The sequence below is a fragment of the Diuraphis noxia genome, unplaced genomic scaffold (genome assembly GCF_037042655.1).
Source record: "Diuraphis noxia isolate RWA-SAM2 unplaced genomic scaffold, SU_Dnox_SAM2 contig0002, whole genome shotgun sequence".
Taxonomy (NCBI): Eukaryota; Metazoa; Arthropoda; class Insecta; order Hemiptera; family Aphididae; genus Diuraphis; species Diuraphis noxia.
Window position 1 is genome coordinate 9,058,657 of NW_028301712.1, and position 17,232 is coordinate 9,075,888.

General features: G+C 28.4%; 2 protein-coding genes across 3 annotated transcripts in view; one reads left to right on the plus strand and one right to left on the minus strand.

Annotated features, from left to right (window-relative positions):
- The window catches only part of LOC107166160 (pyrokinin-1 receptor-like), a 60,377-nt gene extending 51,073 nt beyond the window's left edge, over positions 1-9,304 (plus strand). The window contains exons 6-8 of one of the 2 annotated variants that reach the window (XM_015514713.2): positions 1,100-1,336; positions 5,465-5,590; positions 7,693-7,835. In XM_015514713.2, the coding sequence (XP_015370199.1) occupies positions 1,100-1,336; positions 5,465-5,553 (326 nt within the window). In that variant the 3' untranslated portion in view covers positions 5,554-5,590; positions 7,693-7,835. Of the gene's footprint in view, positions 1-1,099; positions 1,337-5,464; positions 5,591-7,692 lie in introns of both variants that reach the window. The other variant, XM_015514712.2, reaches the window with a different exon arrangement.
- Positions 8,313-15,396, minus strand: LOC107166161 (reactive intermediate imine deaminase A homolog UK114). Its single transcript, XM_015514716.2, has 5 exons — positions 15,060-15,396; positions 12,063-12,223; positions 8,996-9,064; positions 8,849-8,904; positions 8,313-8,637 (listed from the first exon to the last, which is right to left on the minus strand). Exons 1-5 carry the CDS (start codon positions 15,209-15,211, stop codon positions 8,593-8,595), a joined length of 483 nt encoding a protein of 160 aa, XP_015370202.1. The 5' UTR covers positions 15,212-15,396; the 3' UTR covers positions 8,313-8,592.
- Positions 15,397-17,232: the final 1,836 nt, after the last annotated feature.

Sequence of the window (17,232 nt, forward strand, 5' to 3'; positions counted from 1 at the left end):
AAAATATCTCGAAGTGTCAACTGTAACTACAATTATTATTTAACTTATATTAGTTTATCTTATGATTTTAATTATGATATTTTTTTTTCTAAAATAATGATAAAGCTTACTAAGGTGTCATCTAAAAGAATTTAATTATCCGTATTGTTGTCAAGCATCAATATAGCAAAAGCAATATCTTATTCAATATTAAGCTGTCTTGAAAGTGATGGAGTTCGCGGCCCCCAATCCAATATCCTCTCACGAGAAGTAAACACCGCCTCTAAATAATCTTCATATAGTATTCTCTCAGTGTTAGGTTATATACTGGAGAAATCATGTAGTTGTTGGGTGTTGCATTTAACTCCCTGTATTGAATATATATGTATATAAAAATAATAAAAAAAATATTTAGCAAATAAATGATTTAACTTATTCGTCCTGTACAACTTCGCCGTGTAGGGCAATGAGATTATGACAGTATATGTTATTACAGTATATATGCTTTCCTCAATAAATTCTCAATATACATTTTTTTTGCATTCGAGAATGGAATAGGAGAATAGTGCGACTAGTTTGTAAAGTGACACTCACGGTCACAGTATGTACACTGTACATACAAATGCATACAGCTCCAACGGGTTCGACGAGTACATACAATTTTTACTTTGTAAAGAGGAATTGTATTTAATGTTTATAAGAACATACAATGAGTTCGTCGACTATAAATGATTTTTAATTTGTATATAGGTATTATACCGTTATTTTTAAATTTTCCATTAGTTTTTTCGGCACACGTTGTCGACGGCGTCCCGCCGCATGCACACGAAAAATAATATATGTTGGTTGCGACAGAAATTCGGGTGCTTTAGCCTGTATACCATTAATATGATAAGAAAAAGTGATAATAAGATGTGATAACTCTGTGTCTGATGTTCCCTTCCACTGGTTAGGTTAGTGATTACACGCGTGATATGTGTTGGTCACATGATGAGTCGGGCTCGGTGGTGGGTTGAGAATCCGTGTTATATTGTTTGCATACGAGTTTTTAAAATATCAGCACTTTATAATTGCTTGAAATTTTTAGTTTGACCAATATAGTTTTAACTTTACTTTGCAGTTGTCGTGGTGGTGGCCTTTTTCGTCTGCTGGGCGCCATTTCAAGCGCAAAGGCTGGTTGCCATATACGGAGACGTGAATCATGAGGACTACTCAAGTACTTCGATAATCGATGCAAACGTATATCAGGTGCTAAATTACGTATCTGGAATCTTATACTACTTGTCAGCCACCATAAACCCGCTTCTGTACAATCTTATGTCGTACAAATTTAGGACCGCTTTCAAAGTGAGTAGAGGTAAACCTACGGTATTTAATAAACTAATAAATAAATAATGTTCTATACTAGGTAAACAGTTTTTACTAAATATTTCTCGTTTCCTTAGTAGACTTAGTGGACCGAGTCCACTGTATAATTATAAATTTTGCTCAGTGTTTTTTAAATTTCAAACTGCGATCAACAATCTCCCCGACTTCGTACCGAAACGAATTAAATCAATTATCTTTGCTGACGATACACATATCTACGTCGAAAGAAATTCAATCTCTTTAATAACTAAAGTACTACAAAACTGCTTCAATAAGCTGTCAAAATTGTGTCATAATTTAGCTTTTATTTTTCTCCTTATAAAACCAAATATATAATTTTCTCCAACAAAAAGAATATAATCAAACCCAAAATCTATTTAAATACCATCTGTTGGCCTCTTTCTGAAAACATCGCTATTCTTGGTCTTACCTTCGACTCTAAATTAACATGGAAACCTCACATTTTGAAAATTAAAAGATCAGCCTACAAAAACCTAAGAGTAATTAAACGCTTAGCTATCTAGAATGGGATGTCGAGTACTCAATTTTATTAAATTTGTATAGATCACTAGTTAGATAAAAACTAGACTACGGCTCAATCTGCTATGGAAATTCGAATTGTAATATATCCAAAATTCTTGACCCGGTCCATAACACCAGTGTAAGATGTGAAATTGGAGCCTTCAGAAGTAGCCCTATCTCCAGCTTATTAGCCATCACTGGGGAACCTCCACTTCAATATCACAAAAATACTATTATCACTCCGCAAATATATAACCAGCATTTTATTGACTCCTGATAATTCACACAAATCTCAGAAAAACACTGAATACAAGACTTCGTAATGAAATGTCCAACAACAGCATCTCTCCTGACACAATCCTTGAATATGGAACAAGCCTTACCCCCACCCCTAGAGCTTACATAACTAGAAATAAAATTGATACTAGTCTTAATGCCCTTATAAAAAAAGAAACACTCTAAATAGTCTATCAAAATGTATTTAATGAATTAATTCATACGGATAAACATAATAGTTCACAAATCTATACAGCTCCATCCAAAACCTCAACAGGTTTGGCAATTATACACAAGTTCTACTCAAGTATTCCATATTCTAATTACATAGTCATAGCAGCATTTATACGGCTGAATACATAGCACTTTTCAAAGGAGTCCAAACAGTTGTTGAAACAAATTATGACAGAGTCAACATTTGTTCCTACTTACTCAGTGTTCTACCAAATATAATACTCACATTAATTCCTTAGTCATAAAGATAAAAAATATAATATATTTATCCAATAAATACATACATTTTATATGGACTCCGGGTCATTGTGATATCATAGGAAACGAAGGAGCAAAAAAAGCAGCCCGAAATGCTATAAGTAACCCTAACTCCTTAACACTTTCTCTTAAGTCTCAAATTGATATAATCAGGCACGTGGACAAATGCTGCATGCAACTATGGGACTCAGATTGGCGTAAAGTTACCGAAAATAAACTAAGGGAAATAAAACACTCAGTCGAACCTTGGCCAAAACTCAACTATTCAAATCGAAAAGAAGAAGTTATTATGAACCGACATAGAATTGGTCACACGAGAGCTACTCAATACTCATGGCTTCCTCTACCTAATGGAAAAGACTTCCACTCTTGCAATTGTTTCATTACAGTCAAACACATCATAATCCTCTGCCAAATCTTCACGGAGGCCAGAAAACAATATGAAATGTAAGACAATATATGCGAAGCTATAGGACCCTATACTGACATATAAAATAATCACATTAAAAAAAAAAAAATTAAATGTATAACTTAATTTAACTTTATTTTTATTTTTTAGTTTTTAAACATCATTGTAAAAAACCTTTATATACATAACTATATAATATAATTGTAAGCTAATAATCTGAATGTAGATGCTGTAACAATAAAAAAAAACTATAGTTTTCAATTTTGTAAAATATAGACTATACCTACTTCCAAAGATTCTAATCAGTAAATACTGGACGATTGTAAATATTTGGTTATTTGTATGAACAGTATGTGCAATGATAATAATAATTATTATAATTGTCATTACTTTTATTATGATTATTATTATTATATACCTACGCTTATCGTAGGTATATCATACTAATATATTTCAACTGTATAATTTTGTATTGTCCAAATATACGTGTGCACCACAACCATAAATTTAAATGAAGGTATAAATTAATTCTAATAAAAACAATAAACATATATAAATTATTGGAAAATATTGTAAACTACAGTCCACTGCATCAAAGTAATTTTTTTCTTTAAACACTTGCAAAAACTCAACAGATTCTATCAACATTTTATTTGTTTCTTGTGGTCCACTGCTCTTGGAAATAGAAACTTCTTTTCGATTAAGCTTGTTTAAAATGTACTCATATATTGGATATTAATAGATAACTTGAATACAAAGAAAATTCCGGAATTTCAAAGCACAGAAAAATCAAAACATTTTTAGTTGCATGTATCTATTTCTAAAATCGTAAGATTTGATGATCAGTGAGAAATACTGTATATTTAACTGAATGTGTTGGTATCACTACCATGCCATAGTCCATACAACGGCTAGAGAGAGGAGAGAGTGAGCTTGTGTTAGTGTGTGGAAGGAATGTGTTCGACCTTCCTGAACTGCGTTCCTTATTTTTATTTTTATTTTTTGTGTTTTATAACCTGAAATAAATACGGTTTTTAAAATTTAAATTACTGCGTAGAGTATATGTATTAAGTAATTATAGTCCCTGCTGACACATGATTGTAAAATACCAAAATAATCTTACAATCAATATTTTGCCCTTGGTACAAAACTTGGGGAGTAAAAATGAATGAAGCTAAATCTATCCACGGTACCTTCGCACTTCGCCACGGCATATGTCCAACACTATTCCTCAATAACCAACCGCTCCCTCCTGCCCAGTGTGTACAATACCTTGGCACCCTTATTGATCGCCACCTCAACTGGAAACCTCATATAAGTAGTAAAATCCGTACACTTAACGACCGCTTCCGTCTCTTTCGTCCACTTCTAACATCTAAGCATATGAAACTCTCTAATAAGCTCCTACTCAGGCCCATTCGCACTTATGGGATCCAACTATGGGGCGCTGCCAAAATCTCCAACATCAACCGCATCCAAAGATTCCAATCAAAATCTCTACGTACAATTCTTAATGCGCCATTCTTTGTCTCTAATCACACCCTCCACTCTCACCTCAAAATTCCGTATGTCTCTGAATTAGCGAAAACACATTATAAACGTTTCAATAGCCGCCTAGCCCACCATACAAATCTCTTAATCTCTGATCTATCATCTATTTCTATACCAGGTAACCCAACTAAGAGATTAAAAAGACAATGGTGTCACGACCTGCTAGCCAAGTGAATATATGTACAATAATAACCTAGCCTAAGAAAATCTTACGTAGTAGTACGTACTAATTTCGTAGTACCTCCACTGGGAGGCCTCTACAACCCGTCAAATCTGCCATTTTATATATTATTATTTTTTTTTTTATCTTAGCTTCTATCATAAAATGATTCTTATTGTTATCCTTTGAAACAGATTGAATAAAACATAATAATAAACACAAAAAAAATAATATATTTTGTAGTTATAGGTATTAGGTGGTAGTACCTATACAAATGTTTAACTATCGAAATTATTGAAATAATTTTAGATTTATGAATTTGTATTTATAGATTAAAATTAGGCGATCCAATATTATGTAGGTAGATGTTGGTATAAATTCAATATCATTGTTATGAAAATTATTATTTTTATTAGTTGAGAATATAGGCTAAATAAACTATTAGTAAAGACCTTATAATATTGAAACACATGGTAAACGCGGAAATATTTAAAAACTGTAAACTTTTTAATACATGCGCCATCGATTAATGAATTTATAATTTTGTTTATTATAAATTTAACCAACCAAATAATATTTTATGTACATACAAATATGTTAATTAATTAATTTAAATAGTCGATTAAATTATTGTTTGATGTACAAATATTTGCCTATCTATCGACATCTTTTATTTAACGCACATTTTTTTATTAATTATTTGTCAGGAAACTTGGAGATCTTGCAAAGGGGCCAGTGGAATAAGTCCCGATCATGGCATGCCCGCCTTGGACTACAAATGGCAGAGACACCATAGCCATAGCAGAAGCTTCAGCAGTAGTCATTTTGACGAGGTAAAACAGTTGGGAATTAAAATGCTTATATCTATTCTCTTAACAGTTGGGTCAATTTTTTATCCTAAGAAATTTGTAATTTTTGCTTGAATTCTCTTTAAATTAGAATTGCCTCATCAAATTTATTCATCACACCTCATAATATAGTCTTCATCAGTTTCAATAGGCACCCTCATAAGTCATAATAATTTATAAGTCTCATTAGTCATTCCCATTATTGGATATTAACGTAACGGAATTACATTGCTTCTAATGCGTAACGTAATTTCATAAGAATTATTTACAAGTAACGGAAATATAATAAAAATTACTTCTGATAAGCAATTTCTAGCGTCACACGTTATAGTTAGGAGTAGTTAAGTTTTTTTTAATTATCTACTAAATAATAATTTACAGTAAAAAATGAGGGTTCTCATTTGAAAAAAAAAACAGAAGTTTGCCACTGGAGACTCCTTAAATAATACAAAAATTCTCATGAATTTGAAAATATGGTCTTTGAGTAGGTTAATTAAATATTTAAAAATTTGAATTAGAATAAATTCATTATTAAAGGAAAAAATGGGGCTGAGCATGCTTGTTGAATCACTCTATATATCGTTTGTACCTGAATGTACATCGAGTTAAATGTGTATTTATAACTTTTATTTTTGTACATCTTTTTAAAATCAAACCTTTTAAATATTTTTAGTTAGATTGCTTATAGATAGAAAATAAATTACTTTTAAAATAAAAAAGGAATAGTTTTTTGATTTTGTAACGAGAAAGTAACATAGTTACTTTTCTATTTGAAAATTAATGTAATTTTATTTAAGATAAGAACAAAGTAACTTCATTACTTTTTAGAAGTAACTTATACAAAACTAGTTATTCCTTTTGGATAACTTAGCGTCTTTGCATGAACCTACTTCTATTTATAATCCTCATTTCGATCTACAAAATTAATATAATATTACAATAAAAAATAATTGTATCGCGTGCTTCAGGTTGTTCACATACAATATTTTTTACACTTTTTAAATATTTACAATAATCTGATTTTCATTAAATTTTTCAGATAGACACCAAATCATAATATTTTAATAGTTCCATCCTATTTAATATACATACCCGTATCATTTATAAACTACTTATATAAATAAATAACCTATTATACTACAATGCTCAAATACTCAATAAATATATTATAATTTATAATTGTAGGCATTGTTATGCATGTGACATAATATGATATCGTTTGGTACTTATGAATTAAATCAATATTAGCAAGTTTAACAATAAGCACTACTATAAAGTTACCTGCCACCCCCCCCCCCTAAGTTTAAATTGGAAATAGTGTCACTGGATGCTCTCTTCCCTCAAGTTTTCACATCTTGTAACTATCATCACATTTACTTATTATATAAGTTAATGAAAATAAATAATAGTTAATAATAATAATAATAATAATAATAGTTATAATGATAGTTAATATAAACTTGTAAATAGATTGTAAATTTCTTTTATTATAAAAAAAGAAGACATATACAGGATGGTCTATCTCTATAGCATTTTTCCATGTTTCAACACTTTCAACTAGGTATAATACTTTACCTAATGAATAAACGGAAACATACGATGATTCACATTTTAAAGGTTATAATAGCTGATTTAAATAAATTATTATTAATCAATTAATTATAATTATTTTTTATAGTATTAAAATGATGACATATATTTTAATTTAACATTTCAAAGCGGAAATCGCAAATAATTTTCAAAGTACAACGAATACTATGTAAATTATTTTGTATTTTTAATTAATTTAAGTTTACATAAGTGAAAATGTGCTCCACGCATTTTACAGGCTAAACATTTTATTTTATTTTTATTACACATCTCATATTTTAATTTCAATGCCAATTTACAAAATATAAGTTCAATATTATAATATAATAATCTTGCTAAAAATGTAATGTTTATACTTATAAATATTATAATAAAACATCATATATTATATTATTTTGTTTTTAAAATGTAAAGATATTTAGTATTATTTTTGCCGTATATTATTAAAGCGTTTTCGTAAAGAGATTATTTTAATTTGCTTATGAAACTGTCTCCAGGTGAATTCGATGAAACAGTTGATGCCCAACAAGTCCTGGCAACCTACAATTGTAGCGATCAATGAGAGTAGTGACACAGGTACATCGTCGGCCGCCGACAAATCAATACGATTTCCACGCAAAACGATTTTCAGCAAACAAGACGCAATTAAAGAAAACGGCACAGCAATGTTGGAAAACGGAATTACCGTTGGCGTGTTGACCAATAACAACAGGACAACCACAATGTTGATGACGCCGAATTAAACGTAGTGTTCCTACTTAGCATTACCTGTCCAGAATGTCATAACCAGAAATGCTCATGAATGATATTAAAACCAGGTACCTACTTGTTTGTTAGTGGAGGCCATAGTAACCCTATTTCCATATACGACCGGGTCTCTCACTTAAATTTATTTCCTCTGTTAGATTAGAATATGTTAAGGAAATTTGCATTTCCCGCCGGTTTGAGGATGTGTATAAATGCACTTGAATTCCTAATTAACTCCATGCGGAGGAAATCAAAATCTAAAAAAATTAGGTATTAAAAATGAGAAACGCAAAAAGTAGGTGATAGTAGGTTCATGTAGTTGATCTAATTGAGGTTGTACATTTTTTGAATAAGGAATATTTCAAAATAATTAAAATCAATCATAATAATATTATACTACAGTAAACTTTTATCAACAATTCTCCGAAAAATATTTAAGAAAGTAAAATAAAAACAAATAATTTTTTACATTTTCAATTGTGTCAGACAAACACTTCTTTTCCTGAATATGCATTAAATCCTCGCTTTTGTGTGTATACAGCATATTTAATATTGTAAATAACATATTTAGAGATTATTTCCCTTGCACGTAGCAAGTTTATAAAACATATTTTTAACAAACAAAATTAAAATATATCTTATTATTGCGATTACTTGTTAACTGCGGCAATAACTTCTATTTCGACTTTGGCATCCTATAAAAATAAACATACAAAAAGATTAATCATCACATAATTTAACATCCCGAGTAACACGAATATGATTCGGTAATTTTGTTGACCTCCGAAAACTAAAAGAAAGAAGTCATATTAAGTGTTTTCACATAAATAGTGACAGATAAAAATAACGAACTATAATATTGATCACGTCAATGATATTTTAAAGTCAGTTTTGTTTAATACTTACTAAGGGCAATTTGGCCACTTGAAACATTGCTCTAGCCGGATATGGTGGCACAAAAACTGTTAAATAGAAAATAAAGAAGCAAATTATTGTTTTTAATCAGTACTTAGTGCAGTCTATTGTGAAATTCAAATGAGCCCGCATAATTACATTGCTTGTAAATCTCGTTCACCGTTGGGCCGTCTTTTATGTCAGCTAACAAAACCGTGGTCTTAACGACTGAAAATAATAAAAATATATACACTCTTAAAAATTATCCAAACATGTTATCACCAAAATAAAGGAGTACCTTTTAGTTTTATTACATAATCACAAGGATGACAATATCCAAGATAAATAATTCACCCTTTACATTTTAAACAAAATATTATTGTTTTTAAATGTTACTTACTATTATTTTTGTGTTATTGTACACCTAAGTGTATTGAATAATTTATAAATAAAATAAATTTTATTTGATACTGTTTTTTTTTTTTATTATTATTTTATTTTGAGTTTGTAAATCATACGTATGATATGAAATGAAGTATGGTGCTCATTATTAATATTGTTAAAGTAATTCGTCTTTTGAATTTTCATTACTTATTACATTATATATAATATATAATATAATTTGGTTATTCTACATATTATTATATTGTATAATATTGTTTGCATAGACAAATATTTCCCAACTGGTAGTCTGTGGACTCATCTATAGTGGTTTCCGATGCCAAAGAATTTTTTTCAATATTATGAAGAAAAATATAAGTGATATAGTGGGAGAAAGGTGATAATGAATAAATCAAAGTCCGTGATGGTGGACGATTTTAAAAAAGTGGTCTGTACCTACCTATTATTGAGTTGGGAACCACTGGCATAGACATTCAACCAAATAATAATAATTCGTTAAAAATTAGTACCTTTAAAAAAAAAAAATTAAATATCTAAATGTATTTATAAGCTTTTCAAATATGTATTGCAAATGAAGATATCATCTGGTACCTAATTACTTCCTAATGAATAGTCATAAAATCATAACTGGCCAAGTAGCTAGTCAAAAATACCATAACATTTGTGGAAATTCACCGAAAGCTGGTAAAACACACATAGGTAATAAAATATGTTACAAGATCTGTATGGCTTAAATATAATTTGTATATTTGTAAGTTATAAATTTATCAGATAATAACAAGACAAATAGATAAAAATTTTAATTTTAATTTTAATAAAAATTTGTTGGTAGAATAATGAAAACAAGTTTATATGAATGAAACATTTTATAATTATAAGGTTATGACATCGACGTATTTATATAGTCAGCTAATAATCAATGGTGTCTATTATACTTATTGTAATCACAATTTGGTTGGAATTTGAAAATACAATAAAATTATGAAATAATGTAGATTATATGTAGACTACCTACCTACAATGTTATTTATTGTTACAAGTTTTAATCACTTAACTAAAATTATGTTAAATCTTTAATTATTATAATGCAATTTTTTTTTAACAACTAGGTTTGACCACGTTCCCACGATAGGTACATATTAATATATTATATTTCCGACGCAATGTGAGATCATTTCACAACATTACTTGTTCAACATCCGATACATTACAAATATCAAATAAAAGGAAAAACAATTAACTATTATAACTGTGCAGTGTGCATATATTATAACGACATCGAACGAAAACTTATATTATACGAATCAATCATGAAAAAGTGCAAAATAATAAGAACCCAAGACGTTACAATATTATAATATAAGTATACCGCGTTATACATGTAAAGTACTAACTTCAATACAGTGTAGTCATAGCATAGGTACCTACCTATTTGCTTAACGGATCAAATATCAAAGAATATTGCAACTAGAATAAAATATACAGTTAGGTATATAAAAAGTTGAGATATTATATTGAAATGATTTTGGCAACTGAATTTTCTGAATTTTTTTTCATATCTGTGACGTTTGAGTAAATCTATAATGTCCTATATCGATGTTTAGTTTCTTCAAATATTTCCTGTATGAAAAGTTGCGTATATTTCGAAGTTAACAAACAATGGAGAAACTTTACGTCAAATATTTCATTAGAAGTTCTTTAACCAGAACGCATGATATAGAATATGACAAATCACATGAACATTTCATGTAGACAAAATTGTATACGCGTAGTTCGAAAATTTTAACATGCCATGTAATTTTCACTGAATACTTAATAAAGTCTATTGCTGCTTAGCGAACTATGAATTAATATCTACGTGGTTATACAAAATATAACCGTTCAAAAGGCACAAGTAACTTTTCGTGCAGGATTAGGAACTGAATCAGAAACTATTAATATTTTTTCTCACATCATTATTCATTTAGTATTATGTGTGTCATGTGTGTCAGGTGCAGTTTAGCTTTTATAAATTATAATAATATAATAAAATATATTGTAGTAACAGTCGTTAATTTTACATTGTTAAGGAAGTCGAGGGTTATAAGAGGGGTATATAAACGTATTTAATATATTGTTTAATTAATATCAACAACTTCAGTGATTAAAGTATTAAACATGATACCCACCGCAGATACCACATAACTAATGCCTATAGGACATAGGTATTAAATATAAATCATGATTAAATTTAAATATTTTTAAAACAATACCACATTATATAATATAACTATACACTAAAGGTATTATAAAAACGCTACTAGACTTTTAATTACATCATAAAATGTACTACAACGATTGCTGAAATTTGAGAAAAAATATACTGAGTTAAAAAAATCAGTTAGGCATGACAGATTATAAATTTAAAAAACCACTATACATTAGAACATAACGATGAAATTTATTATTATGAAGAACAAAAATAATATAAACACATTAATTTCATATCTACTGTGAAGCCATATTAAAATCTTGTTGTATATTAGAATTTTGTGTTATGGAATAGTCGACTAAGATTCAACAATTTATAAGAACTATAAGTACATCATTGGTTTGGAATCAAGTTATTTGTATTTTGTGGTATCATTCATGTACTATATTATCATATTTATTTAGAAACAAATAAAAAGCAATACTTGTGTTAACCATCATATTATAATATACAATTTATAGCCGAGTGACACCATTTAAAACTAAACTTTTAACCGGTGAAACTGGTGAAATGTCTAATGTTAATTATGATCGTAAGTTTTGACAAAATAGTTGCATTTCTTGATATACTTACTTGAACTGAAAGAAGATTGAGACGCTTCTAGAACATGTTTAATATTTTCCAGTGCCTTTTTTATCTCGGGTCCGGCACCGCCTTCAACCAGCTTACCAGTACAAGGATCCAATCCCAAGGTACCTGACAAATAAACTGTATCACCGTATTTAACTGCTTGGCTACAAATAAAATAAAAACTGTTTTTAACTGTATATACATATATACATATATTTTTAATATATTATCTTGTATAAGTTGATAACATAGAAGTTAACATTTTATACTACATGTATTTATAACATGAAGACTAAAGTTTCATATAATATAACCATTAATGTTAAAAGGTCAGTTGTATTACTATATAAAAGATACAATAATCTGGTCTTTAGATGCTTTTTAATCTAAAATAAAGACATTATAATTAGATATAGTTACAATTAATACCATAGTATAACAAAAAACTGTTAATAAAATAATATTAATAAACAAAAATCTTATTAAAAAAAATCAAAATGCATAAATTGATCATACATAAATAGTTTAATATAAGCTAATAAGGTTGTAATTAATGCTTAAAAATCAAAATTGAATATTATGTCCTAAAATAATTTATAACATTAATCTCTCATGTTTTCACACTTAATTATTAAAATAAATATAATTATATGAACCGAAACTAATTAAACCAATGCGATTAGGGAAAAATTCCGTATTTAATTATTCGTGAATAAAGGTTACAACATATGTTATTCAAGAATGTTTTGCTTATCCTTTAGTAATATTGTATAAAAAAAAATAAACAATGAAGAATGAGTTCAAAATTCGTAGAAATAAGTTGTAAATACCTCTGTTAAGAACTGATATAAAACAAATCTATAAAACATTCGTGAAAATGTATGAATACAAAATAAATATAATGCCCTAAAATTTTTTTTAAATTTAATTTCGTATAAATATTCTTACTTAAATAAATACTTAAATGTTCAAATAATAATTAGATATTGTTCAATGATAAGTACAATAAGAAACATGATAAAATGTTGACAGTTTGACCTCAAGTTAAAAATAATTATTCGTTGATAAAAATATGCTCGTTCGTAAATACAATTAATGATTTCTATACCTACCTAATTTATTCAGAATTTAATTTATGATAAAATATAATTTAGATGCCGGAGTAATTTATTAATTTATTTGTAATTTTCTATTCGTTACCGATGAGAAAATGTTTCAATACTTGAATGAAAATATTTAAAAACTATAATCATCTCGTTAGATTAATACATCAAGCAATTGTAAGTTCGATAAACTTAAATTTTTCGAAGATAGTCTTAATTAATTATATTATCATATTCACTCTAAATCAACATTAACAAGTAGATACATAAAAAAACAGAATGGGTATCACGAAAACTTGTATAACCAATATAAATTCCCAAAATGTATTATTTATTTTCACTCAGATTATAATTTAAATAAGTATAATTAAATCTGTTTAAAATTCAATCAAGAATAACATGATGACCAACTCTAATCAAAACAAAAAAATACTATAAAGGTACCTATAAATTTTTATTTTTTAAGTATGTTAATAAACAATTATAAAGCGTATACACGCATTTGAAATGTATCATATTTTTTATATTGATTAAAAGATTAAAGAATTAAATCAATTGTTTGTGGAGTTATTACAATTAGGTACCTATAAAAGTTTATCTAAGGCAATACATTCACAAATAAATATTAAGTGTAAAATACAAACGATTAAAATGTTTCTCATGAAGATAAAAATATGACAAAATTATTTCAAAGATATTTTCTCATTGCGTACGTTTTTTATGATGTTGTGTATCCAAGTATAAATTTATTAAATAATTACAATATTTTATTATTCAGTGACCATGATTTATTTTAGAATATTTATTTTACTTGGTTTGTACCTATTATCATAAGAAATAATGTTTGTAAAAACATGAAACAATATTATTTAACGTTTTTATTGATTTTTAGTTAATACATTACGATTATACAAAGATCTCTAATTATAGCTGGTTTGAAAATATTAGAACATTCACTTTAAAATTACAATTAAAAAATGTTAATAGTATTTAGTATAAAATAATTTAATACAAATTTGATGATTTATATACCACGAAGAAACTTGTTTATGTGAACTTGTGCAATTATTAGAATATAAAATTACATTATATCAAAGACGTGTTTTTACTCAGATCCAAAATACATTTTTTAATGGATTCGGAGTCAAGATTACATTTCACTTCAAACAGAATTTATTTTTTCTAGTTTGTTTGATTTTGCAATTTCTATTTCAAACTGACAGAACCACAGCAATAATTTTCAATGGCCGTTACAAGTAGAATAACTTAGACGTTGCTATATTTGAACTCGAATAATGTTATAACGTGTCCCGAGAATTATATGCGGATCAAAAAAATTGAACCGACAACTTACAACAAGACTTGTAGTCGATCGCCTAGGTGTGGAGAAAATAACATTTCGTAAAACGAAATTCACAATAATGTATAATATATTCGACTTGATGTCTTTGTCCGTACACTATGTACGAATAAATTATATGTGTATATTATTTTGAATCACGAGTGCATCACAAACACAAATCATACGACAACGGTATTTATTGTAGGTGGTCTCATTTCGAGAAGTTGACGTACGATTTGACCACTCAATAAAATATGTCACGGTGAAAATGACACGTGCCTCCTAAATAATCGGCCAGACTTCTCACTCTGAGTGATGGAAATTGAAAACTTCGACCGTCATAAGCAATTTGAAAAAAAAATATAAACTCGTCATCGTACGTCTGGGATGTTATCATTAATAATGAGTACAGCTCGTTATGCGATACGTTAACAGGCATCAAAACCATACTATAACATAGTATAGTATGTATTATGTATAAAGTATATTGTATATTAATTGTATATGAATACATAATATACATCATAAGAATTATTACAAAATTAATTTAATCACCTGTAGATTCCGACCGACGGACCTGCCAAGTCCGTTGACACGTACGACAAGTTGCTCATACCTTTGAAGAACTCGAAACGTTTTCTTTGTGCTGTCGACAATGACGGAGTGCTAATGACCGGCGTGCGAGCTGTTAGTCTACTAATGAACATAATATTTACGTATCTATTTGTATTATAATATTATTGCGTGTTGGTGGCGGTGGTTATCGATTATCATCGGAGTCATTCGGTGATGAGTTCTCTGCTATCTGAAGTCTAAATAATTTCTATTGAGGAAACACGTATAAAAAAAAAAAAAATGATAATAATATTATTATAGCCAACTACTGTTTTCGTCGGCATAGCATCAAATGCACTGCGACAATTAGAGATCATTGGAGATCGCGTTACCCCACTTCCCACAACCGATAATAACGCGTTACATATTTTGTACTACGCTAGCTTATAATATATTATATTGGGTGCGTGCGTGCGTGCATGTGTGTGTGTTCATGTACAGTGTACACGTCATATACATCTAATGATTAATAAAATATCATATAATATAATATTATTATATATTAATATATAAATATATTATATACAAATGAAAGTTTAGTTAAAAACTTATATTCACGGCTTATAGGGCTGTTGATGAGGCTTACAATTTAACTCAATTAATGCAATTAAAAGTAATTTCTATAGGCATGGGGTACCTGAAACCATTAGATCGGATAGTGGTACTCAATACACACCAGAAGAGTTTCAAAAATGTATAAAAGAGTGGCACATAAAACATATAGGATCGAGCCCTACTAATGCACAATCAAATGGAAAGGTAGAAAGACATATCCAAACAATAAAAAAATGTTGATCAAAGCAGATGAGGATAAGAAAGATTATTATCTAACGTTACTAGAATATAGAAATACACCAATAAGTAAAGATTTAGCATCCCCTGCTGAAATATTGATGGGTAGGAAAATAAAAGGGTTATTACTAGAGCCCGGAATTATATTCTTTACAAATAGCTAAGATAAGATGCTAATATTCTCTTAAAAAGTTGAAAATATTCTCCCAATATTCTTTAATCATAATAAAATATGCTTTTTGTTTGGAGCTAGCTATTTTTGTGTAGTAATTCCATTTTTTGTCGGGCATTGTTATCTTAGATAAGTCACATATCTTATATACTACAGTGGATTGCAGCACATTACTACGTAAGGGTATAACAATCGTATATACGATGGACGATGGTATATAAATATATAGTATATTTTCAATATCATATCATTATCACTATTATCGGACATAATATAATTTATATTATTTACGTCACTGCAACCAAAAATATCGAACATCTATACAAATTAATCGATATATTCTCTAATATTCTTTATTATCAGAAATATTCTTTTATCTTGAAATATTTTAAAATATGCAAAAAGAACTTTTGCCATTATTACACCTGTTTCATGATTCGTAAAGATTTCGAACCTCCGTCTGACTGCATAGACTCATAAAAAATATGCAAAAGAATATTATAATTCCGGGCTCTAGTTATTACCTATAGAAGATTAAAAAGGGAAATATGCTGAGGTGAGAGAAATATTGATAGAATTACAAAACAAACAAAAACAGTATTATGATAAAAACGCTAAAGGATTTAAAGAGTTAAGAGAAGGGGATAAGGTTTACTTACAAAAAGAAAGAAATGGAAAACAGTGGAGTCCTGGGGTAATACAAAATAAAATAGATGGTAGAATGTCATATATTGTAAAATTAGATAAAGGGGGAGAATTGTGGAAAAATAGGAGACTATTACATAAACATATCATAAGTGCATAACACCGGAAGCATTAGAGAATAAAAATGGAGAAAAGAACAAGGAAAATAATAATGTAATAGATAGAGAAGGGAGGACTGATTATAAAAGAAAGACGAAAATACCTATAAAATTACAGTGGCGGTTTTTGGGGTGAGGCAAGTGAGGCGGTGCCTCACTTAAAAATTTAGTAAGAGGAATATGTTTTTTAAACAAATTAGACATAGTTTATATTTTTTTCATTTGTATAATATATTATTAATGTTCTGAATTTTGTCATAGAAAAATGTCAAAACAGAATATTAGATTTTAATACAAACATCATTCTGTAGTTAATAGTAATTAATAATATGGTATCAGTTTATAC

What these genes read in the sequence shown, in the direction of transcription:
- LOC107166161 (XM_015514716.2), bottom strand. Translation starts at nt 15,211, where the DNA reads ATGTTCATTAGTAGACTAACAGCTCGCACGCCGGTCATTAGCACTCCG. An exon ending in CCGTCGGTCGGAATCTACAG is followed by an intron (nt 12,224 to 15,059) that starts GTGATTAAATTA and finishes TTTTATTTGTAG; the next exon opens with CCAAGCAGTTAAATACGGTG. An exon ending in GAACGAGATTTACAAGCAAT is followed by an intron (nt 8,905 to 8,995) that starts GTAATTATGCGG and finishes TCTATTTAACAG; the next exon opens with TTTTTGTGCCACCATATCCG.